The sequence below is a fragment of the Diplotaxodon limnothrissa genome, linkage group LG16, assembly GCF_057381915.1.
Source record: "Diplotaxodon limnothrissa isolate DT_005_m linkage group LG16, D_limnothrissa_male_GT1.1, whole genome shotgun sequence".
Classification (NCBI taxonomy): Eukaryota; Metazoa; Chordata; class Actinopteri; order Cichliformes; family Cichlidae; genus Diplotaxodon; species Diplotaxodon limnothrissa.
Genome location: NC_140611.1, coordinates 25,126,050 through 25,151,049, shown reverse-complemented (window position 1 = coordinate 25,151,049; position 25,000 = coordinate 25,126,050). Strand labels below are relative to the sequence as shown.

The window sequence follows — 25,000 nt, the reverse complement described above, 5'->3', positions numbered from 1 at the left end:
TATCTATCTATCTATCTATCTATCTATCTATCTATCTATCTATCTATCTATCTATCTATCTATCTATCTATCTATCTGAGCACTTTTATAATAGCGTTTTTGTCATAAGGGTCAAATGCCAATCTAATTGTGTGTCAATTTTTTTTGCCTTATATTTAAGCCTATAATGTTATCATTATCCTGTCATAAAGTGCTTTTTAGTCATAACTTGGTATAATTAAGAAACATGCAATTTTTGAATACAAACAACATTGTTTTTCTCATAATAAACACATTAAAACAATTTTCTGAAAAATAACATGTGTTGTGTCAATGTATTTTATGTTTTTTTTTTATGTGAAGTGTTTTTAAAAACGCAGATGCACTACATATCTAGTGAAATGTCTCTGGGTTCACCCATAAAGTGTTTTTTGCCTTGTTTGCTGTTGTGCATTATTCGTTTTCTTACTACCAAATGATCTCAAGCGACATTGCGATTTTCTACTGAAGGAATAGACTGCATTTCCTGTCACTGACATATTCTCTCTGGGTAGCTTAACATGTTAACGCAAGCTCCTTCTGCTATTTGGATTGCTGTGCGCATGCCCTTAGCACTTGAGAGAAGCTCTGAACATACCTGAGGCCTCATAAATTATTGGTATACTTCAAAGCATGCATGGCTGCTGAAGAGAAAAGAAATAATACTTTTAAAAAAATTATCCTAAGAGGTATTCATGTACAGAAAGTAAAGATAATGTCCCATCGCCTACAGATTTGCATCTACTTTTAATTCTTTATTACATTTTAAGAAGAAAGTGCAGACAGCCTATTTGTTCTGGTTGAAAAGAAGAACTTTGGCTAAAGGATAGTTTATGCTTGGATAGTATTTATTTATAGAAAATTACTGAAAAGTTGTCAATGGATTATTTTTAAAAACATTATTCAAATACACCTTACACAAAGCTTTTCAACTCATCAAATCTCTCTCTAAATGTCATTCACATAGAAAGGCGGGGGGGGGGGCTAAATAAATTCAAACCCCAATTCCAAGTTTTTGCAGTCGTCGAAGATGCACGCTGCAGAATCATTTCACCTTGCAAAACTCACAGTTCAAAGAAATCATTAAAAGCCCCAAATTACCATTGACACTCATGCCCATGATGAGTGTAACTAACTAACTAACTAACTAACTAACTGTTGTTTATTTTCCATGCACCCTATGAGAGTATTCACTCTGCGCGCAGCACTTTTCTCTGGACAGCAACTGTATTCCAGAGGGCTCAAGCCCATTTCCATGGAAACGCGATCACAACTTCCAAACAGTCTGCCTCCACTCACAGCGGCTTCTTACTCCGCTTTCACAATGAATTCAGAGTAAGTCGAAGACGTTTTACTTTTAAATCAGAAGTTTAATCGCTATCTTGAAACTTTAACTTTAGTCAAATTAGTCATGTTACTTTTCATGTGTGTTTAATTACAGGCGTGGATAAAAATCAAGGCTACCACAGATAGCATTAGCTAGCTAACGCCAAGGTTAATTTAACTATTGCTTTGATGGTGCTAATGACAACAGCTTGCGGCTCGCTCAAGGTATAACTGGAAAGGTTGACAGGCTTTTTTGTTTCCGTTTCCACCAGAAATTCCTTCGTCCTCACGAGTAACGATCTGGAACCAACAAAATATGGCAAGTAAAACTAATTATGAATACTTAGTTCAGGGTGTGCAGGTTGTGCAGGTTATGAGGATAACACTGGTGAAGAGATGCTGTGTGAAGTAACATAGGCACATGGGATAATGCAATTTATAAAGCAATGAATATATATACATATGTGTGCTTGTATACTAAAACTGCAGGAGTCAAAACAGGATACCATACAAGCAATGGCCACATCTCACAGATCCCTGGACTGTCCCCAACTACCAACACTCTTCCTGAGGAGAGGATCCGAGGGCGAAGAGTTGGAGTCCTAGAGAGTGACTCTGATTATGTAAAACTTGCAAAACAAGGAGGGCATAAGGGTAAAGCCGTCCTGTTTTCTTACATTTCCATGTTTTCCTCTTGCCGTATGATAACTGCTACAAACATTAGTTTTTTCCCCGTGTTTTTTTTTTTTATCCTTGTTCAACAGGACTTCTGTGCCACGAGGAATCAGTTATTTCTAAACCCAGTTCATACAAACCTCCACATTGGTTTGGCTTTGAATCAGGAGACTTAAGCGAGCCAAGGTTTCAAATTTGTGTTATTGTTTTCACCACACACTCATAGTAGTATGTACACTTTGTTTTTATTCTAATACGTACATAAATACTTGCCAGTAATACCGTAAAGATTCTCCCACTGCTAGTACTGTTTATGTAACAAAACCTTTTTTTATGCTACTATCCTGTTTCGCTAACCACAGCCATATTTTATTTTATTTTTTATTTTTTTAGGGGGGGGGGGTTGTTTTTGTGTTTTGTTTTGTTTTTGCTTGATCTTGTATTTAAGCTGTCATTAAGGATTTGATACTTTTATATACCTATATTGTTTTGTTTTTTCCAACTGGCTAATTAACAGTGAAGAGAAGAAAATCCCCGGAGCTTTTGAACCACAAGAACCTCCTTTTGGGAGCGACAACATGTCAGCCTGGGAAAGAGACAACAGCAGCAACAATGAGAAAGAGGAGGTACAGTAATGCCAACGTCATTTAGAAAACTAATATTGGCATATGATCCATAAACAATTATCCCACCTCTTGTGTTGTTAGTTTAAGGACTGTTCGCTTAGTGTTACATACTCAGTATCAGACAGTTATTTTGTGCTTCAGGTACTTTCTTCCTATGACTTAAGCTGATTGCTAAGTTGTCAAAAACAACCAAATTAGGAATAATTAGTCAACAACAAATAACGTCCACGTATTCTGATTTTGTTTTTACTTTTTTTACAGGACAACATTTCTGTCCACCAAAGTGAGACAGAGAAGTTGCAGACATCCAGTCAATATCATGAGGCCAGCAAATTCAGGAGGATGTAAGTGAGTGTGGTCACAAGATGGTGCTGAAGTTCTGTTTTATGCTTAGTGTAAGGGAGGTCTCATAGGGCAGTTTTACAACTCTATTAGATTCTTTGACATAAAGTATAATGGGATCATACTAATACACTAATACTAATCCACCTTTGTTGTAAATGACATTGGACATGTATAATAATGAATTGCAGTCCATTTTGGTCTTTATTTTAAGTAGACAACCACATAGAATAAAAGGTCATAAAGCTTTCCTGCACTGTCCTGTATGTGCAACTATTTCTGATTGCATTCAAACTTGTTTATTTCAATTTGTGCTTGCCAGTAATGAAACTGAACTCAGTTGGAGAGCATCAGATCATTTAACTGTGTATACTTTTTTTATTTAGCAGAAAGTAATCAATCATGTCTTTTGGGAGATTCTCATGGGCCTACACAGGCAGCATCAACCCACCGTATTTTTCAATATGGGGTGAAACTGGAGCTCTTAGATCTCCCTCATAAAACATACACTCAGGGAAGATGCGGGTGGGGGCCTGGTTTGAACCCAACAAGGCAACAGTGCTAACCACTGAGCCACCATGGTGCCCAACTAACTATGTGTGGTCCTGCTGAAATGGGTGGATAAAGTGATCAAAATTAAATTATTCATCCTAAATGACTCACTGTCAACAATATTGTCAGCCATTAAAACCAGAACAACCAGGAGTCTCTAAGATCTGGTGTATGACCTACTGCTTACTTACTCATGGTTAGTCAGTTAAGGTATAAACATTCATGTGCGTACTGGCACACACAAGAGTTCCCTGAAATGAGGAAGCAGACGAAATAAGATCAATAAAGAGGCAACATGTATGTGCTTTTTATTATGAGGACACCATCCAACTGTCCATTGTAATTAAAACAAAAAAACAAAAAACTACAGTAGCGCATGTCTCAACTTTATGCAGGAAATATGAAGGAGAAAGAACATACTGATATACTATTAGTATATTATGGTTGCCGATGCAGGCCAGAGTTAAAGATCAGCATGAGTGAGGGAACTAAGCAGAGGGGTGAAAATCAATATTTGGGTTTTAAAAGCACAAGAGTGGAACAGCAGTGTAAACTACGAACAACAGTCCAATGTTAAATCCAGAAGGATGCAGTAATGAAACTTTAAAGTGACGCAGACTTCCATGAAACCCAAAAAACCTTTGCTGTTATTCTTGCCCAACCCTGCAGAGGTGAGGCACTCCACCACTGTTTAATCCAAGTACAAACATCATTTTGTTACAGGAAAACAGTGTTGTTCCGTCTAGTATGAACTTCAGATAAAGGCGTGGGATGGTTTTGGTTTTTTTTATTTTTACTATGAATTTTTCCCCATTGTTTTTACTAAAGAAACAACAGAAATAGTATATCACAAATTAGTTAATTACATTGACTTTTATTAAATGTTATTTAAAATCAAACAAACCTTAATTTACATACAGTGATTTGACCATCTATTTACATATATTCGAACATGTCTAGAGTATTATTTACTAATATTATTTATATTTGGCATTCTATTTTTGTAATAATTAGCATTAAGATAATACAGTATAGGATGCAAAGATAAATGGCTAATTAAAAAATATATGTACATTCAAGACATTGTTGTAATTACATTCTGTCCCATACGTCTCTGTGTTATGATGACAAAGCACAAATGCTCTTGGGCAGGTTGAAAACTTAGGTCAAACAAAAGAGCACCCAGAGAGATGGTTTCTAGATGAATCCAGATGTTCATCTATTTGCTTTGGCTAACAGCTGATTAGTTCTGTGTGCTCTCTGTACCTCTGGGAAAATGTCAGTGACTTGTCAATAACCCAAAATAACCTAGCATGCAATGCACCAGAGATCGCAATCATATCTGTTGAAAGCACTCCACAAAAGGTCTACCATAAAAAAGTTATGTGAAATTTGCAAACACCCCAGTGTGGTAATATATTAAGCTTGTTTCCAGAACAGATCAACCTACCACAACAACTTTTAACTGCTGATCAGCTACAGTGTTGGAGGAAGATTAGTCAGTTGCAATCTGGAAGTTTCCAGACAGAAGAAGACTGACTAACCAATTGGAGAAAAATACTTGTGCTTCTCTTTGTTGCTTTGTCTGAATGAGATAAGAGATAAATGTTGAATGTGAGACGCAGCCAGTCTTTTGCTGGATCATTTTTGCACAGTTGGATCTTTGCTATATTTGTGTTGTTTGACAAATACTAGTTGGGAAGCCAATTTTTGTAATAAGTTGTCACAACGGGACTGAACGGACTCACGCGCAGGCTCTAGGTCTTGAAAGCACAAGAGTCTTTATTATGATGCACCAGGTGATTATTTACAAAAGTGAGGGGAAAGCCGGGCTCCGGGGGTCCACACACGAACGGGAAAGACATGCACACTCTCCGTCCACTCCTCCTCACACTCCACTCACTCGGGTAACACAGGGGTAGGTCCAGGGAATCTGTACACAGAGACACGAATGGGTAGTTAGGTAAATCGCTATGAAACACTTCTGAAGTCATTGAGCTGGGGTTACACTGACGAGGGTCGGCAACGGTCCAGCGACGAGAAACACAGGGCTGCCGTCTTATAAAAGAGCTGGATCACTCGTGATGAGCCACAGGTGCGTGGGCCAAGGGCAGGAGCCCGCAGGTAAGCTCCGCCCAGGCAGAGGGAGGAGGGAAAGAGGGGAAAGGAGAGAGCAGGAAAAAAATAAAAAAAGGAATACAAAACATATGTAGCCGTACTGAGCCGACCGGGTAGGCACAGGGACCCTGACATAAGTAGCCAGAGTTTATTCAGTGTTGGAGGGGTACGGTCCATTTTTAATGTTTAAACTGTGAGCACTGTAGGCAATGTGTAGTGAAATAACGAGCTTTGTTGGTAAAGAGAGACAGGGGGAAAAGACATTAAAAAGATCAAATTTTCACATTTCTGTTTCCATCATATTTGGACTATATTTTTAATCTTCTTTCAGAGTAATTGACAAGAAACCAGCCCCTGTTGACATGTCAAAGCTGCTCAGCTTTGGTTATGCAGAAGACAGCAAACCAGTATAGTGACGTGTCAAGTAAGTAGTGCAGCAATGGAGTTACAGTCTTAACCCTATAATAAGCATAACACATTCCAATTTCCTATTCTGCTTTCAGAATGCTCATTTTGCATTATGAAAGGAAATTAAGGCCAACTGCTAAGCAGTGTATGGATTTTATGAGGGTATTATTATTAATAACCAGAATGTAAGATGAAGGTGACAAAATTCAAGGTCCCAGTCATTACGACTTTAGAAGGCTTTTTTACACTATAACAGAGATAATAGTGAATTATGTGACAATGACTTGTACTCTTATATATTTCAATTTCAATAGATCGGAAGACTGCCGGGTGCCTGGATGGGAAAAGGGCGTACAAGATTCATGCTGAGACACATCAAGCATTTTACTTTGTTTTAGAAAAATTTGTATTGTTAAATCTTTTACTCGAGCATTAAAGTGCCTCACTGAATTACAGCTTGGACGTTTTATTTGTTGTGATTTTTAGTGGTGCACTTGAAGGCATCAGTTAACTCCTGTGTTAAGTTTTTTTTCTGTGTCTACAAGGCTGTAAATGTCAGCTTTTGGGAAAAGTTTGATAATTCAAATAAAATGAAACCAATCCAAAATGAAACATTTATATATATGTATATGTCACAGGCTAAATTTTCCACACTAAACATGATTCCTGTTCGTGGTACATTATGTTGGCTCTGTGCGTTTCTGTTTTCATATGACAGTGCTAGTGTCAGAGGTTATCTCGGTGTTCTTTTGCTAAATTATGTCAGTACACGCCAGTTATTCACCAGCCTCAGATTGGCTATTGGTGACACATTACACACCCACACACTCATGCTTTTGTAAGAGTTAACAGCCTTTAAATTAATACTGTCTTTATGAACAATTGCTTATTTTGACTGGTGCTCGTATGACTTTTTAAAACTTTACTTACACTTTAGAACCAGACAGTAATTTTTATTATTTTGTGGTAATTTTATGGTTGATCGTACTCTGTTTGTTTGGGGCTTGGAGGATGTTTTTGTGGGAGCAGCAGGGTTGAGCTACTCCCCTCTTTCTGGAACCAATGAGTGGCAAGGTCAGGGGTCACCACTATATCTGCTGCACAGTCTGATATGACTCTTATTTGGAAAGCAGTAACTGAAAACACTTGGAGGTTTTGAGACATTTTAAAACTTCATTTGAAAGTGTACGCTGCAGTAATGACACCGATACTTCTGAACCACATGGGGAATGAGGAGAATGAGTATATAAAGTAAGTATTGGCAACCTAAACTAAGTCTTTTAAACAGTATTTCTTGATGCTTTTCTTTAAACTTATGTCACTGTTTTAATATATATTTAATCCATGCACATATACTTATTGTCGATTCACCACTCTTCATGAACTAAAATGCATTAAAATCTACTCAGTGAACAGGTCCAAGTAAAAAATCCCAATTTGGACACCATGGAAGAGGACATTCTCTACCACTTCAGCCTGAGCACTAAGACTCACAACCTTCCTGAAATGTTTGGAGATATTAAGGTTTGTAAAATAAGTCCAGCTTAAATAAAACTATTTTCTAAAAGCTCTAAAACAATTCAACAATCCTCTGTTTTTCTCTGTTTCCCACAGTTTGTGTGTGTTGGTGGCAGTGCAAACCGAATGAAGGCTTTCGCCCAGTTCATCCATCAGGAGCTGAAACTGCCAGGAAACCCAGGAGACATCAAAGATATCTGTGAGGGAACTGATCGCTACTGCATGTACAAAGTGGGACCAGTTCTCTCTATAAGTGTAGGTATTTCATTATTTGCTGTGGGTGGAACTGTTCTTTAAATGTTGTTAGGAAAAAGTATTTTACGGATTAGAAAATGTAATTTCTACGCAATGTGTATATAATACAGCATGGAATGGGAGTCCCATCAATCTCCATCATGTTGCATGAGCTCATCAAGCTCCTGCACCATGCCCAGTGCCGTGATGTGGTTTTGTTTCGCCTGGGAACGTCTGGTGGAGTCGGTAAGTCTTTTTGATTTTAATATGAGAAAGTTTTACATGCAGTTAAACAAGTTGTTCAAGTCATTAATACAATACTCTTGTTAAAGTATGTAAGAAAATTATGCCCTGTGTTATCTACAGGTCTGGCTCCAGGGACCGTGGTGATCACGGAAAAAGCAGTGGACTACTCTTTCCGCCCCCAGTTTGAACAGGTCGTTCTGGGTAAAGTTATCACCAGGAACACTGAGCTGGATGAGGGAGTGGCCAACGAGCTTCTGCAGTGCTCTTCTGAGCTTCAAACTTTTCCAACAGTGATCGGAAACACCATGTGCACCCATGACTTCTATGAAGGTACAGTATGAACAGAATTCCATTTATTTGTAATTCCTAGTTGTCATCCCCTGACAAATCCTGTTTTCCGTTTCTGTAGGTCAGGGCCGACTGGATGGAGCTCTGTGCTCCTTCTCCCAAGAAGAGAAACTGGAGTATCTGAGGAAAGCTTATGAGGCCGGAGTGAGGAATATTGAAATGGAGTCCACTGTTTTCGCTGCTATGTGCCGTGTCTGTGGTCTCAAAGGTATTATTTTTCTAACAATGCAAACACTGTATGAAGGCAAAACCTTCTGAATGCTGCAAAGTACATCTTCTACTTGTGATTTTGACATACTGCACTATTCTAAAAACTCTCATTTCACTCTCCAGGAGCTGTGGTATGTGTTGCATTGCTGAATCGCTTTGAGGGGGACCAAATCACATCATCTCATGATGTTCTGGTGGAATATCAGCAGAGACCTCAAATTCTGGTGGCCCATTTTATCAAGAAACGCCTGGGATATATTATCTAACAATCCAGTCGCCCTGTAGCATGTACATAGTTTTGACTCATGTGGATATGTATATTGCACTTAAAATGTTAATACTGAAATATTTAAAAGTTAGACATTAAGATTTTTTTTTATGATTTATTTGACAATAAAATATTAAGCGTGTTGCATGTATGCTTATAGAGTATATGTGTAAGTATGTATTATATCTACTATATTTATCTAGAAATATATCCTTGTAAAATAACACAAATGTTCAAAATGATATGTTCTGTATCTTGATCTCCATGTTTATCTCTGCCAAAGCTGGAATTACAGTCCAGCAAGAAAGGAGATTACTTTGAATTTTAAGGGCTTGTGTTTAAGACCAAGAAACACACTTCAATGAATTGAAATAAAAATATCACGTCTGGACATTTTTGCAGATTTGGAGTCTTTGAATTGTCTTTTTTTTTGGGGGGGGGGGGGTTGTTTTTTGGCTTTTCAAGCAATAAGTGGTTCTAAAACTGATCTTTGAGGAGCCTCAAGTCATTTTAGAGTGAGAAATAACTATCTGTTGCTACAAAAAGAGATACCAGTGACAGTGGTGAAAAACACCTTCTTACATGCTTTTTTAGAAGAAAATTATTCAGCAATTTTTTTTAGATTAGAACTTCCAGCAGTATATTTTAGTAAATGCGCTATCAAATATTTGAGGATGTTAGTAGCTTCTGCAACACAAGATTTTTTTATGCAAATACAACCCACCCTAAAATGCAGTCCGTGACTAAAGATTGATTTGTCTTTTTCTTTGCTCAACACATCTGCCAGATACTGTATGTATTTCTCATATATAAAATCTACAAGTTAGTAATTGTAATTGTCATTTGGAGGACGATACTGTAGTTAAAAAAAACTACTTTGTAAGAACTGCAGCTGTTGTAAGCACTCTTAATTAAATACCATGAAAGATTCTTACACATGAAGCAAATTCATTATAAGCCATATGTTGTTTAATATTGGGACAAGAGTGGGACTTCATAAGATGACTTAAACAAAAGTTGGGTCAGAATTTAAGTATGGACCTTGTGTCTCGCCGAGGTGGTTTGAGGGGCTCGATGACAGACAGAACCTCTCTGGCATACTGACTCTGGTGTAGACCGACCTCCCGCAGAGCCTGCTCAACCCGCACTCTTGGATCAGACACAATCTGGAAGATAGATTTTTTTTTTTTATAAACACAGCTGCTTTATGCAACCTTTGCTGTTTTTAATGGTTCACTACACATTTAATACTTGACATAAGGTTTGATCATTAATTCATCATCATTTGGTGACAGAAGAGAAAAGCATCACAGTCTGACAATCATTAGTCAATACCTATATTACACAATACCCAAATCCTAACCTGTTAAAACAAAACCACACACAGACTCTACAGTTCACTGACTGACTTTGGTGGCCTTGAAATTAAGACTGTTGAGGACAAACACTTTTTGGCCAGCCACCCAGCTTACATAATTTTCCACCAGTGCATGGGTCACTGGTCAGTGTCACCCAAAAGGAACTGAAACTTAAGTGACTTAATGTAACGAAGGAAACGTGAGTGAGGGAGTGAGACGTCATGTAGGCTCAATACATACAGAGCAGAGATAAGAGGACAGGGGCAAATGATCATGCAGCCTTAAAGACTTTGCAAAGAAAGTGGTTAGGAGGGCAGATCCTATCATGTCTCACCTGTGTGTCTGTGTACGTGTTTATACTGTAGAGAGGCTTTTGGAGCTCAAACTCGTTTACATTCAAGTGTCGACACTTCCAAGCCTCTGTGTCTGCCATCATCCTCTCTGGGTCTGCCTCTGCCACCACCCCAACCTTAGAGAAATAAGAAAAATATACACTGGATTTACTAATAATATACAATTGTCTTTTTACTTACTGCCATAAGGTGGCAGTGATGCCTTTACTCAGATAAGGATGAGTCAAGTTTTTTTCCCCTGTGAGTTATTTTCACTGACAGAACTAATCCAAGTGGTTGAAAGACCAGATAATGCTCCACCTGGTTTCTAAGAGCTTCCAGACGATTCTGTCTCTCTTCTTCTTCTCTCTGCCGCTCAAGCTCCCGCGCCTCTCTATCCAGCCGTCGCTGTTGTAGCATATCTGCCCGAAACTGCACCCTAGAGGAAGCAGAAAAGGTGTGGACATCAGACCTAAACAATCCCTTTCTTCCTCTGCCACTGCCACAATCAACATTACATATTGCTCCTGACACAGCAGACTTCCAGGCTGTGGAGGGCTCTACGGTGCTGCCAGAGTGCAGCTCCTCTCCCATCACCTGCTTTTATCTCTGTCTCAGCTCCTCAACGAATCCCTTTCGCATCTGAATTCATTCTCACAGCCAAAGTCAACAACATTATACGGATTCAATGTGAGTGTGTGTCTGCAGAGAAATTAAATGGAAACCACACCACGCAAGAGAATGTTTTTAAAGGCACGTTTTATTTTTCAGCAGCAAGTTAACATTAGTCTGAGACATTATTTTTCCTGTTGAAAGTTTCCAGTGTGCTCACGTCTGACTGACCCCGCATCACTGATGAGGTGCGACATCTCCAGTGACTCAGCAAGGGTCGAGCATGGAGGTGTTAGAAAGTTGCAAATATTCAGAGAAAGTACTTGTAATGCTACATTGTGGCTCAGGGGGTTGGGAAGCGTATCTGTAACCGGAAGGTCTCCGGTTCGATCCCCGGGCTCTCTGTCCTGGTCGTTGTGTCCTTGGGCAAGACACTTTACCCTGCTGGTGTTGGCCAGAGGGGCCGATGGCGCGATATGGCAGCCTCGCTTCTGTCAGTCTGCCCCAGGGCAGCTGTGGCTACAACCGTAGCTTATCTCCACCAGTGTGTGAGAGTGAATGAATAGTGGCATTGTAAAGCGCTTTGGGTGCCTTGAAAAGCGCTATATAAATCCAATCCATTATTATTATCAGAGCATTCTTTTCATTTAAGAAACTACAATCAGCCGTGATTTCTGATTAATACTATGTTTTTCATTTAGCAGTACATATTCCTGTGTATTCAGTAAATATTTTATGATTGATATACACTAATACATTATATATACCTGTTCAACAGCTGATTAACACAAACATCTAATCAGCTACTCACATGAGTTACAGCTACATGTCTACATTTAGGTATGCAGACACGGTGAAGATGACCTGCTGAGGTTTAAAGGAATCATCAGAATGGGAAAGGCCACTGATTTAAGTGACTTTGAACATGGCATTGCTCTTGGTGCCAGATGGGATGTCTGAGTATTTGAGAAACTGCTGATGGGCTTGGATTTGTCCACACAACTATAGAATTTACAGAGAATGGTCTGAAAATGAGAAAATACGCAGTAAGTGCCAGTTCTCTGGGCGAAAATGCCTTGTTAATGCCAGAGGTGAGAGGAGAATGGCAAAGCTGCTTTTGAGCTCATAGTAATGCATCATCAACCCAAATAACCACTCCCTGGCATAAAGGTATGCAGAAGAGCATCTCTGAATGCAAACACACATTGAAAGAGGAAGCAGATGAACTACAGCAACAGAAGAGCACACTGAGTGCCTCTCCTTTTACTAAGAACATGAACCTGAGGCTATAATTTGGACTGGCTCACCAAAATGGAGTTCACTGTACTCAATTGGCCGACATAATCAACAGATATCAATCCAATAGAAGACACTTAGGATGTGGTGGAACAAAGGATTCACATTATAGATGTGCAGCCAACTAGTCTGCAGCAACTGTGTGACGCTAACTTATTGATATGGACCAAAATCTCTAAGAATGCGTCCAGCACTTTGTTAAATCTATGCCATAAAGAATTAACAAAGTTCTGAAGGTAAAAAAAGCGGTTCAACCCAGGTACAGAAAAAAGTGTACCTAATACAAAGTGACCACAGAGTGTATGTATAAATATTATATACATATAATTTCTTCTTTACATAGGATAAGACTATGTAAAGAAGAAAAAATATAGACACTGTATTCTTAAGTTTTGTGTCCATGAAAGTTCCAAAGTGTATTATTTAATTAGTCAATGAAAAGACTGACTAATGATACATGATACAAATGAAGGTGAAATGGTAATAATTTCCTGTTAATACTCTTGAGTGAACTCTGTCACTCACTGCTTACAATGGAAATTATGTAAAAATAATTTAGTAACTGTATTTGTTCAAAGTGCTTCACATAATAATAAAATGCAGCATGCTAGATTCCACTTTTTACTCGAATGTATTTTTCAAATAGACATAGGTCACTTGTAAATTTTGGACAACACTGTGAATTCCTGTGAGTGATCGCCCAAATTGCACGCATAAAGTGGCTGACTAAAAACATGTCATGGCTGTTTTGAGTAATTCAGAAAATCTAAGGGTTCTGAGCTGCCTTTAACAACCTTGATGCACTTGGCAGCGCTGAAAACTCAAGGTCCCATGGTGCAACACTCACCTCTCCTTATCTCGCTTTGCCTGTTCTTCCATGACGCTTCTTAGATTAGCAAGCCTCTCTTGATCCCTCTGCTCCAGCACTTCTCTCCTCTTCTGCTGCTTTAAATAAAACTGTCTGACCTGGGGGAAAAAAATCAACAAAGACTAAAACTGAACAAGAACAGTGGCTACACTTCCACTAAGTTGACTCCCACGGAAACTCTTAGGATCATCATGTCCTATTGATTGAGACAGAGCAGGAATCAGATAAGTGTAAATAGAGAGAATGAGATGATATTTCAACGTCTGCCAGACTATTGTGCTAAATTATATGGAATCCAATGAGGCCTAAATGTTCTCATTAATCAGAATGTCTCAGGTTGCCTATACTCGCCTAGCAGACCCCTGAGGAGAAATTTAATTAAACAGTCAGACATACACACACACACACACACATATTCTGGTCTGTCGTACCTGTGGGTTCAATAACTAAAGTGAATAATCAAAATACCCATGTAATTATATCCACAATGTGCTTTCAATTTGATATCCATGCATGCCCACAATTAAATCATTCAGATTCTGGAGCCATAAATGGCAAGAAATTTGAACGCAGTGAATTTAAAAAAAAAACCAAAAACCCTGCCATGGCGGAATTATTCTTTTATTTTATTCATTCCTAAAGTCCTTAAATATAATGCATTTTTATTTACCCAAAGAAACTCTATGGCATTTCTAGTACTTCTAAAAGAAAGAGACAATTACTTTCAGCGGTTGTTTTGTAGGCATTCAGTGATATTTCATTCCTTGAGAAGTCATTCATACACTCATCTGTTCATACACATGAAAAGGTTTTAGAACGAGCGCACATACAAAATGATTTGATGCTTTCAATACTGTACTGAAAGCATCAAAAAGCATGAAAGCATGAAAGCATGAAATCAATACTGTAAACACTCATCTAAACCTAAACTAATCCCCATTGTCTTCTACATAGTTGTCCCTTGTTTTTGATTGGATGTTTGCATGTTAGTGGATGGAACGCACCATAGTGAAGCATAAGAATTCATACTCATTTTATCCCAAAAGAACAATTAAAGTTGGCCTTTCACTTCCACATTTTTATTCTTGGCCTTTGCTGGGGCAGTGTTGCATGAGTCACAGTTCAAAGAAGTTCCTCTTTAACACACATATGGTCTTGTGTCTGATGCTCAGTTCATCCTGTGTACTGTCTTAAAAAAGCTACTTTTAGCTCCTCCTTCCTGAAAGCTGGCCATAGTAGCAAACTTCTCCTGATTGGCTGCCCTTCACAAACAGCAGAGTTGTGTGCCTGAGATGACCATATTAAGGATCTCTGCTCTTATTGTTATGATACAGTTCAACAGTAGAACAAAAATATCTAAAGCTTTGAGCTTTTGGCTTTAAGGAATTACTCGCACAAAACACTAACCAACCAAAAGGTAGCATTTATCATCTAGAAAAATGCTTGCTTTAATAAAATATATAATATAAGCTAAGGTGAAACATGCAAAAGTATAGACATTAATAAGCAAATGTCCCAGGATTTAACAAACCTATAACGACATTTGTTATAAGGGTGGAGAAGTGTTTACTGTTTCTTTCTGCTGCAACCTGATGGCGGCGTCCTTCTCTCGCTCCCTCTTTAACCTCGCCTCTTCTTCCTCTTGTTGTCTGGCTGCTATTGCTGCCTCAAGCTTTGCTACCTCCTCCTGCTGGGCTCGCCACTGCTGCAACTACAAATACACATGCAGACACACATAAGGGATGAAGGAGAAAAGAAAAAGGCAGATTCTTGTCTATTAGCAACTGTTTGGAAAGAATTACTCAGACGGAGACAACCAGCTGCCAAATTGTGGCACGAACTCCAGAGGAGGTGCCAAAATTGCTTTTCACACTTTTCTAGATCCCCCTCAGGCCCCTCTAAACAATGAATCATAAAGAAAACCCTTGCGTTTGAGGCCTACACTAAAACAAAACGTATCCTAGTGAGGAGAATGGCATCCTCATTCTGCAATTTAGATTAATTATATTTACACAGAAGCTCCTCAAGTTAAAAATGTAGAGATTTTTCAAGTTTTAGCTGAGAAAAAAAAGAAAATCAATAGCAATCCTCAGTCACCCAGCTAGATATTTGGAAAGAGACTGTCTTAACTTTTCAAACACACACATAGCCACAAACATTTGCTGGGGAATGAGTGACAGGTTTGTTATGCAGCAGCCTCTCTGTGGCATGCCGGGTATTGAAGTGTTGAATACTGACCAGGCACACATTATCACCAGCAATATCATCAAGTTAATCATACATGATGTCTGCCTGAGAGAAAGCAGCAGCTGTGAGATTGAGAGAAGAATTTAAACACTCCAGCCTCTAATCCACTTCTATTTAGCAGTGCTAAAGATGGAAATACAATATGGTTATTCTTTAGAAAACTCTCGCAAATACAATTAAAATTATTTCCTGCAGATGTTTTGAGTTCTCAGTATTACTGAACCTGGAGAAGTAAGAAAATATTTATTTATTTTTGCTTCTGGACACTTTTTTAAAGTTAACTTTTCTTTTTTTTTAAATTAGTACCAGGGTCTCTACTATCCTGGCATGTACTTTCCTCTTCCTCATCTTCATTCTTGCCTCATAGCTATGTGCGCACTTGCTATTTAAACAGTTTCCATTATTGCTTTGTTTAGTACAATCCTGTGGTTGTGAACGGTCACAGTAATAATTTGAATAACTTCTGGTGTTCACATAATCAAACGCTTAAACCCATGCAAAAAAACAAATAAATAAATCATTTAAAAAATGAAATTTTGGCATATTCTGACAAGTTACCCAATATAACTTTAGTGGGCATATTTTCTCAGCAAAACAAGTACACATAATTAAACTATCCATTAAGTTCAATCAGTCAAAATAAGATACCTGCAAAATGTATAGAAAATCATATAGGCAGGTGTGTAGGGAGTACATATATTTTGATACACTCAGGTCACACAACAATGAAATGTTTCTTTAAAAACTCCAAGATTCCCAGTGTCTGAATGTGTTTTGTAAGACTTCTTGTTTAGGCAGGAATGAAGAGGCATTTTAGGTAGCACAAAGAGAATAAAATGGTCATTATGTACAGTCTACAGTAATTTGTCACTGGAATCTCATTTTCTGTGAATTCAAATGGAAATGGGAAACCATCCTTTTTCATGGTAGCACAAAAAAGACTGCAGAGATGTCAGAATAACAAAAGAATGATAGTCTTTTTATCGGAGCACTGCAGCTGGCTCAAAGCTTTTGTTAATATCACTGTACAGTTAAATGTCTTTTGTCAGCCGGCATTGCAGCAGCCATCATAACTTTCTATTGCAAGTTATTTAATATATATAACAGCTGATGGAAGCAGATTAGGCTTTAAAAAAATCAAAAACCATAAAATCATCAGCGCTGTAAATTACTGCAACAAACAGAAGCGAGAATAGCATTACTCCTTATTATGCGGGAACACTCTGCTGAGTGACGTTAATGATACATGAAATTTACAGAATCTTTTAAGGGACAAGAGCTGAAGTCCATTACAAGATGACAAAAATGAAACTATGCAATTATTGTTGTATTTTTACACCCAAGACAATGAACATTTTCCTGAGTTCCATAACAGGTACATCACTGTGCAAAGGAAAAATTATAGACATATGCGTAATTAACTCCTCAGAGAGTTGTCAGCTGAGCCACTGTGGAGCCCACACACTGTCTCAACTCCACAGTTGTTTTCATCTGGCCACCAGAGAGACTCGGCAGCCACTAAATGACTGACTCGATGACAGGCGATCTCCTCACACAGAGCCTAGAGAATATCCTGATTACTGTAGGAAGACCACATAAATAATGTGGCCATAAGTTAATCTATAACAGTGATGTTTGTTTGGTAAAGTACTCTGGAGATAAGGTGGGAGGGCGGAGAGAAAAAAAAAAGAGTGCTGGCTATAAAAGAAAACCTCCGGTTTTGTGAAATCTTTCTTTTTTGTTTGTAGTGCCGCTTGTCCTTTGGCCTGCTCATCCCTTTCCCACCTGAGCATGTTGCAACAATCTGTCATCCCTCCAGGCTTTATTTACTCATGTGGAAAAAAAACACAATCACTCATCAAATATGCCTGGGAGCGAGATATAAGTGGGAGGTAAAATGAAAGCAAGGACACAATAAAAGGCCGGAATTAACAGTAACACAGAGAACAATACGAGCTAATTACAAGAGCCAGAACAAACGGATGGTGATTTGAAAAGAAGAGTCTGTCTTTCAGTGATAAAATGGAACGATTGTGAGCTGGGTCTCATGCATGTAATGTTGACTAGTTATCTTAAATATCTTTTTATTTTAAAACAACCACAGCTTCTACAATTTCACGTCTGGAGCGCTTTCTGAAACTGCTATATGATCAGTAATCTCATCTGAGTGCATATATATGAGTTTAGATTGTCTTCTGTGGCATCCTTGCCCCTTCTAGAACAGAAGAGTTCAAGCAAACTCTAAAATCAATTACCCTTGATTTCTTCCCACTGCACCATTCCCTGAAGAGTGTCTGAGTGGGATGGCAGCACACAACCTCACTCACTATAATGAGGTCAGAATCAGACCGGCACTAACCAAAAACTGTCCTGTGTATGCTCTCATCTGAACCCACTGAGAAGACGAGATGTGGAAACCCAAGGAAGAAAACGTAACAAGTAGGCACTTACTCTACCGCCTTAACCAAAAAGTACCATCACTATAATCTTTCTTTTATAATTCTTTTTCACAGTAAGCTGTTTCCAAAGGGTCTGTTGTCTTTTTTGAAACTGTGCTTTTCATCCTTTTCCATCAGATTACCCCTATATGGAAAAAAACAATTGTATTGTTAAAAAAAAACACAAAAAAAAAAAACCAGGATGGACTGCTCTTGAATTATAGATCATGTTGACCGTTAGCCCTCCATAAAATATACATTTTGATTAATTCATTTATTTATATTATACTGCCAGCTCCAATATGCAAGTTTCTGCTACCATATTTTCCTACACAGTACACTAAATACAACAGGGATGACTCACAGTAGAGTCAGGGGAGTTGTTTGGATCAGAGGGAGCAGCTGCAGAAACCAAAGCATTAAAGAGGCAGACGCATCGGAAGGAGAATCCATCTTGCCTCGCTGCAGTGTCACTGCGCAGTGATGATAAAGGCGGTGGAAAGAAAGACTGAATGAAAACAAGACACCATCTGAGCCTCCACGCAAACTCAAATATGTGCACATCCACTACTTAAATTACACTCCATAAGAAAAAAATAATAACCTATTGACAGTCAGTCTTCAATTCCCCAACTTTTGCTTTAAGTTTAGGATAATGCACTTTAAGACATATCAAGTATATGGTCATATATAAAGTTGCACTACTATTTAGAAAGTAAAATAAAAAAAATTGGGAGGTTTTGTTTGTTTTTGAGAATGTACTATCTTTCAAACTTTTGTATAGAAAACATTTCAACTCTTCAGTGTGACACAAATGTGAAAAATAATCTACTGGCAGGTAGCAGAAGGAAAGGAGTGGAGATCGTTATTCACAGCGCTACAAGAATATAGACTTTTTTTTAAGACCGATACAATCTTTGGTGATTTACAAACCTGATATTTTGGCCGATATTTTCTTATATTGTTTTTCCCCCATAATATTTGGTAACTGTAGCGATTTATGAGTCCTAACTAGGATGATATGAAAATGTTGTTTAAAAATAATCTTGAAAGTTGCAGAGTGCCCTCTGGTGGACAAATTATGCAACATCCACATTCATAGAACAGAGAGTTTCTTCCATCTCTTCTTTTACTTTTTTAATTTTCATTTATCAGTTTTAAATGCCAATACCGATATAAAGGCAAATACCAATTATCGGGCAATACACCACCCTCGCCAATATATATTGGCTGGGCTCTAGTTATTAACTATATATTGTGGTTGTTAGGATCAGGATCAGTCTCGTAACAACTTTCGAAACAAGATACCAAAATTGTGGTAATATAGAGTTAAAAACACTGAAAACAGAAAGAATTAATTCATGCCAAGAGGGAAGAATTCACAGATCTGTACAGAAAACAATCCTAGAACTTTGCATCTGCAAACCAACAGCAGAAAAACAACCTCTGTGGTGTTTTTTTGACAAAATGAGGTTCGGTGTTGTCGGCTCCCACCAGCCCTACCTCATACATCAGTGTCTTATCCAAACAGCCACAGGACATAAGCAACTTGGTGCTATATCAACACCACATGGATTTGTTCACATGAGTAACTTGTTTGTTGTGCGAATGTGAACTAGCACCCCTCGGAGACAGCAACATCAAGCTAATAAGACTTGTTTGCAAGTCTTATTAGCTTGCAAACAAGCTAATAAGACCATTCTTATTAGCTTGTTTGCATTCACAGCCCATCCCAAGTGGCAGCTAAAGCAAGAGATGCTGTCAGGCAGCCTGGCGTAATATACAGCCTCATCAGCAGATATACTGTACACAAGCAGGCAATCTGCTCCCTCAAACTTAACACTATCACAGCTGCACATGAGATAGCTTGAAAGGAATATAGGAAAAAAGATGTTATGTTAACTATATAGCATATACTGAATATATATGAGGAAAACGTATATTCTGGCACCATAAGTAGATTTCAGTGTATCTCAAAAATGCAACAACTGAAGACTCAAAGGTATAAAAGAGGCACTAACTTTTTCTCTGAGATGCAAGTAAACGTCCTGCTGGTTCTGGCGGTCTCTGTGTAGCTCCAGCTCCTCCTGGTGGGCATGTTTTGCCTCCTGCAGTGTGACCTGGGCTCGGGCCAGGAGTTCTTCATGGTCTCGCTGCCACTGCTGGGGCACTGCTCTTAGCTGCGCCTGGGTGAAGCGCTGCAAGTCCCACACATATTCATGCTCCAGCTGGAAGAAGAATGAGAATGGACTGTGTACTGTTTGTATGTTTAACTGTACAGATGTATCAGGCACAATTATAAACAGAGTCAGAAAAAAAACCTGGAAGATGACACTGTGATCATAGTGCTTCAAAACTAAAGCACCACAGCCCAAACGGCAACTCTGATATATTATGCATCGTGTTGCACCAAATTAACAATATGCTAATGGCAAACCAAAAACTTCCCTTTGTTACTACATTCTACAATAATGGCAGCAGGACCATAGGGACAAGTCTGTGTCAGATCTAACTCTGCTGGTGTATAAAATGGTCTCTCTCTCTCCTGGCTTTGAAATGTCCTACAGGAAAACAGTTCCTTTCTGTGTGAGGGCTGCCTGTAGCTATTCATCATTGTGTCAGCGCTCACAGAGGCTGCACCACTTGGCTGCTTCATTGGAACCGAGGGAATGATATTCATCTATGGGCTAATAGTGGCTAACTGACGGTGGGAAGGCATTAGACGGCTGAATGGTTTTATTGAAAATGAGTGAGCTGACAGACCTGCCAACGGAACAGAAGCGCCAGAGGCAGTCAAGCAAATCCTGTTTATTAATACACAACTTTAGAACTTGAGGAAAAGCCCCCCACCTGCTTTGTTCTTCCCTTTCTCTTTTTGCCCCTGCCTTTACTGTGGTTTGAAGTAAAGACTAAGCATGAGCCTTTGAGATATGTGCATATATGTTTGCATGCTTGTGCACAGGCTTGGGTGCACTTCAGCCATTGCACTCACAGTTTGTGTGGATGTATCCACAGCACTGTGCCTGCAGTATACACTTAGAGTGTAACACCACCTAGTTCAGCTGCTGCATTTACATTTCCTCTGCAGAGTAAGGTTTCCTGGAGGAGAATGTGAAATAAATAATGGCCATATAAACTCAGAAGTACAAAGAGGTATGAATAATTTTTACTATTAGCATGGAATATTATTATTACTATTATATTAATATTATGAAATCCTGCTGATTCTCTGCTGGTACAAAGATAATAGACATTTAATTGCCCCATCCAGCAGAGGGAGATGTCCACTTATAGCTGGCTGGAGTACAACCACCTGATTGTGAAAGTGACATGCTGGTTTTACTTTAGGTCACCCAAAAATACAAGAAATTACCATATACAGATTAAAGTGACACTTTTCTGAGATAGGGATAGCCACTTGGATATCAACTGAAGGCTATGGATAAACTACTGCAAGATATGATATATTTAAAATATCTCGAGGTTAAAAGAGAAAAGTAATAAACCTTCTACACTTCCCCTATTTTCCTTCGGATATTTTTCTACAGGATCAGAGGAAGAAAAAGAAGAACTGCAAGAAATTGCAAACATTTAGGCTGCTTTTATCACCAAGGCTCTTCAATTGTTACATACCACAAAGCATTTGTCTCACACCTTCTATTCAGCTAAAATATGACTGACAAAAGCAACAGAAAATGACGCTATCATCCTAAAATGACTGCACAGAGATCAAATTTAACGGCAGGTGAGCAGAATACCATAGCTCAAACAAGAACAGGCTTCAATGCTCTAAAGTGAAAAACAACATAAGAAACATTAGGGCTAAGATGCTGACTCCATAGAAATATAATTAAATTGTGATTAAAACGCTAACTATAGAATTTCCAAGTCACCAATTTGTCTGGAGTGCTAATGGGATTTCGTGTACAAATACACGCAAAATATCACAAATCACACACATGCCAGTCACAATTCATGTTTTCACTGGAAATGCACACAGGCAGAGCTGAGTTCAGCTAGGGGGACCATTTTACTAGTTTGCTGGATATAATCAAAGACATACTTGTTCGGTTGATTTCATTTAGATATCAGATAGAGAAAAAGCCAAAAACTCTGAATAAAATCAAGATTTCTTTTTTCCGCATGCTGATAGCAGAATTGCATTTGTGAGTGTAATCAGAGAGGTTTCAGCAAATCAATCTATAGTTCTCACTGATTATCCTATGCATGCAAGCCAGTCTAATTATGACTAATAGCTGAATTAGTCCAACTCTGGGAATGTTTCTGGGTGAGGGGCATGGAGAAAGGCATCTCTCCTCCTTGCAAGACTCCCCTAAGGCTGAACGATCACAGCTCTAAATGCAGCACCCAGCTGGAACTGATATGAGGACAGGTCTCTGGGTGATGGTGAGGACGGAGAGAGGGTCTGGCGGTTGTCATGGTGATGCTAGGTGGTGGCGTGAGCAAATTGTCCACAGTGGGTGACATGGCATATCCTGCAGCGTGCTGAGCAGATCATTGTCCAGGCTTATCTATGTGTCTCACTGCTGGGTTCAGGGTACTAAGCTACATTGATCAGGGAGCTTGGGACTCACACTGTGGGGCTGCTTCTCACAGGGGAGTAAAGTACATTTTTAGATGGGTGTGTGGGAAAGTTAATGCCTTAATTTATGGTAAATGCATGTAAGAGAGCATGTATGTGTGTGTTTTGTGTGTAGTAAAGAAAAAAGAAATAATAATAAAATGATGCTTGGTGGAAAGTGACCAATCATTCAAACCTGGGGACCAATTTACCCAAAGATACATTTTAGGCTTGAGCAAGGCACGTGATGCTCAGTTGTTCTGTGGTCAGCACACCAGACTGTGGTTGCACAGGTTGGCTTCAAGGAGTGACTCTAACTGTATGAGGAGGAACAAGACTTCTTTTCAAAGGTGATCATTGCTTCACCAGATTAATTACATTATACTACAACTATTTATTTATTTTATTTTATTTTTGACTTCTGCTGCTATTAATGTTATGCCACTACTATTCTAGTTAATAAAATGTCATAGAATAGTGTAAAAACCAAAAATATACTCAATTTACTCTCATAACTTGTAGAAAATTAATGCAAAATGTCTTTACATATGAAAATATCAACCATCAAATTTTGTACATTTAGAGATTTTTACCTATTTCCTGATTAGAACAATAGCTGGCTTTTCTGTTTGTCCATTTATAAATAAATTTAACAATTAATTCAGATTTTTCCCCTAAAGTACTTACCAGCTCTTGTCTACTTTTCCCAGGAAAGAATCTCAACAGCATATCCATGCAGAGGGCTCTGTGGTTGGGTATGTCATGAGTATACCTAGACACTGTGAACGTAAAGTGTTCATGATCGTGCTCACACCAGCCACAGAACCTGAAACAATTTCAACACAAACAGTACATGATCAGAAAGGAAAGCACTGCAACAGATAAGCAACACTACAAAATTGTCTTTCTCTACCTTCATTTGACTGCATTGCATTTTCATATAGTACATGCAGATAAAAAGCAGTACTGTGTAACAATAATATAAAAGCAGCTGTATGTAAATAAAAATCGAGCTCTGAAGTAGCTTGGAGATATTGATATAATCACTCTCCTGGTGAGAAATACGTATTTAAAAGGTTGTTTCTGCAGAGTGAAGTGACTATGCATCTATATGATTTTAATATCCTGTTGAGTTCTTAATCTTTCATCTTGATCTGTCCAGTTACAGCAGAGCTCTGCTCCCGCATGTAATTATCTAAATGAAAGGCTGAAGATCATTAAGATGTCCTTTTGTAATAATTACAGTTGGACCAAAATCAGCTCACAAAATGCTATAAGAAAGAAATGTTTTGATAAAATATAAAGTGTGGTAAGTGATAGTAAAATAATGAAATATATAAGAAAGTCAAATGTGTAAAATTATAAAATAATATTGCAAAACCTAGTATGAACCATAACTAAGGTTAAATTACTATGATGTCCGCCCCAAATTTGTCAACAGATGCTGGGATCACCAAAAATAGTGCCAGGAGTTTCATACAGATGTGGTGAGAAGTTTAGAGGCTCTTATAATGATTATGAATATTATATTGTAGTTTGGGGCTTTTAATGATTTCTCTAACTTTACAGTATACATTTTAATGACTTTAAAAAGGAAGAATTGGGTGCAGAAGTTTGAATTTATTCACACAGGGTAAAAAGTATACATACAAGCTCAAGTATACCCATATGGAAAAGAAATAGAAAAAACTTATAAAAGACTTGCATAAGATGTGGCCTACTTCATATAGTGAATCATATAAGGCTTATGCGATTCACTCATGAAGGTGGCCACTTTCTCATTACTTTCATATATTGTTTTAGTAAGTATCCAAAATATACAAGTTTCATGTATATAATTTTTCAAGGGATCTTATATCTGTTTTCACTCTTGTATGCTTTTCATACAAGTTTCACACAAGACAGATACAGACTTTATAAGATTTATGTATATATCGTTTCCATATGGGTATGCATGCACCCCACCTTAAGCTATATTAAGATAACAATGAATTAATATCAGTAGATAGGAATACAAACTTCAGTCTAAGTAAAAACAAACCCCAACAACTTTTAATCGTACTCAGCTTGAATCTGAATAAAAAGAAGCAAAATAAAAAATATCTATGTCCTGATGCCTACATTAAAATTTAGGGAACACCTAAAATGTCCAATTGTAATTTGATATACAATGAAAAATTACAGTCTTTGAATTATGCATTTATTTAAGCAAATACAAAATAATTTGAAAATATCATGTGGTGAAATTATTATTAACCAGTCTGCTTTAAGAACAACATTTACAATGGGTAATTTAAATTAATAGTTTATGCCATTTAAATGTCATGCAGCTGTGTCAGAGATTAGCTTAAACCCCGCCCCCAAACCTTTGAAGGTTC

At 38.1% G+C, this 25,000-nt stretch overlaps 3 protein-coding genes across 4 annotated transcripts in view; 2 read left to right on the top strand and 1 right to left on the bottom strand.

The window, feature by feature from the left end:
* Positions 1–1,273: 1,273 nt before the first annotated feature.
* Positions 1,274–6,442, top strand: LOC146616282 (uncharacterized protein C7orf57 homolog). Its single transcript, XM_085374910.1, has 8 exons — positions 1,274–1,353; positions 1,617–1,663; positions 1,834–1,998; positions 2,109–2,205; positions 2,537–2,645; positions 2,907–2,989; positions 5,989–6,081; positions 6,380–6,442. Exons 1-7 carry the CDS (start codon positions 1,274–1,276, stop codon positions 6,068–6,070), a joined length of 663 nt encoding a protein of 220 aa, XP_085231036.1. The 3' UTR covers positions 6,071–6,081; positions 6,380–6,442.
* A 723-nt stretch (positions 6,443–7,165) lies between these two features.
* On the top strand, positions 7,166–9,275 carry upp2 (uridine phosphorylase 2). The gene is made up of 7 exons (XM_085374176.1): positions 7,166–7,316; positions 7,475–7,589; positions 7,680–7,838; positions 7,949–8,063; positions 8,184–8,393; positions 8,473–8,619; positions 8,745–9,275. Exons 1-7 carry the CDS (start codon positions 7,264–7,266, stop codon positions 8,885–8,887), a joined length of 942 nt encoding a protein of 313 aa, XP_085230302.1. The 5' UTR covers positions 7,166–7,263; the 3' UTR covers positions 8,888–9,275.
* Positions 9,276–9,852: 577 nt separating this feature from the next.
* The window catches only part of LOC146616280 (coiled-coil domain-containing protein 148-like), a 28,240-nt gene continuing 13,092 nt past the window's right edge, over positions 9,853–25,000 (bottom strand). For both annotated transcript variants that reach the window (XM_085374830.1, XM_085374831.1), the window contains exons 8-14: positions 23,310–23,448; positions 20,062–20,268; positions 14,926–15,066; positions 13,335–13,453; positions 10,901–11,018; positions 10,582–10,716; positions 9,853–10,055 (exon numbers count right to left, since the gene is read on the bottom strand). In XM_085374830.1, the coding sequence (XP_085230956.1) occupies positions 9,912–10,055; positions 10,582–10,716; positions 10,901–11,018; positions 13,335–13,453; positions 14,926–15,066; positions 20,062–20,268; positions 23,310–23,448 (1,003 nt within the window). In that variant the 3' untranslated portion in view covers positions 9,853–9,911. The remainder of the gene's footprint in view (positions 10,056–10,581; positions 10,717–10,900; positions 11,019–13,334; positions 13,454–14,925; positions 15,067–20,061; positions 20,269–23,309; positions 23,449–25,000) is intronic.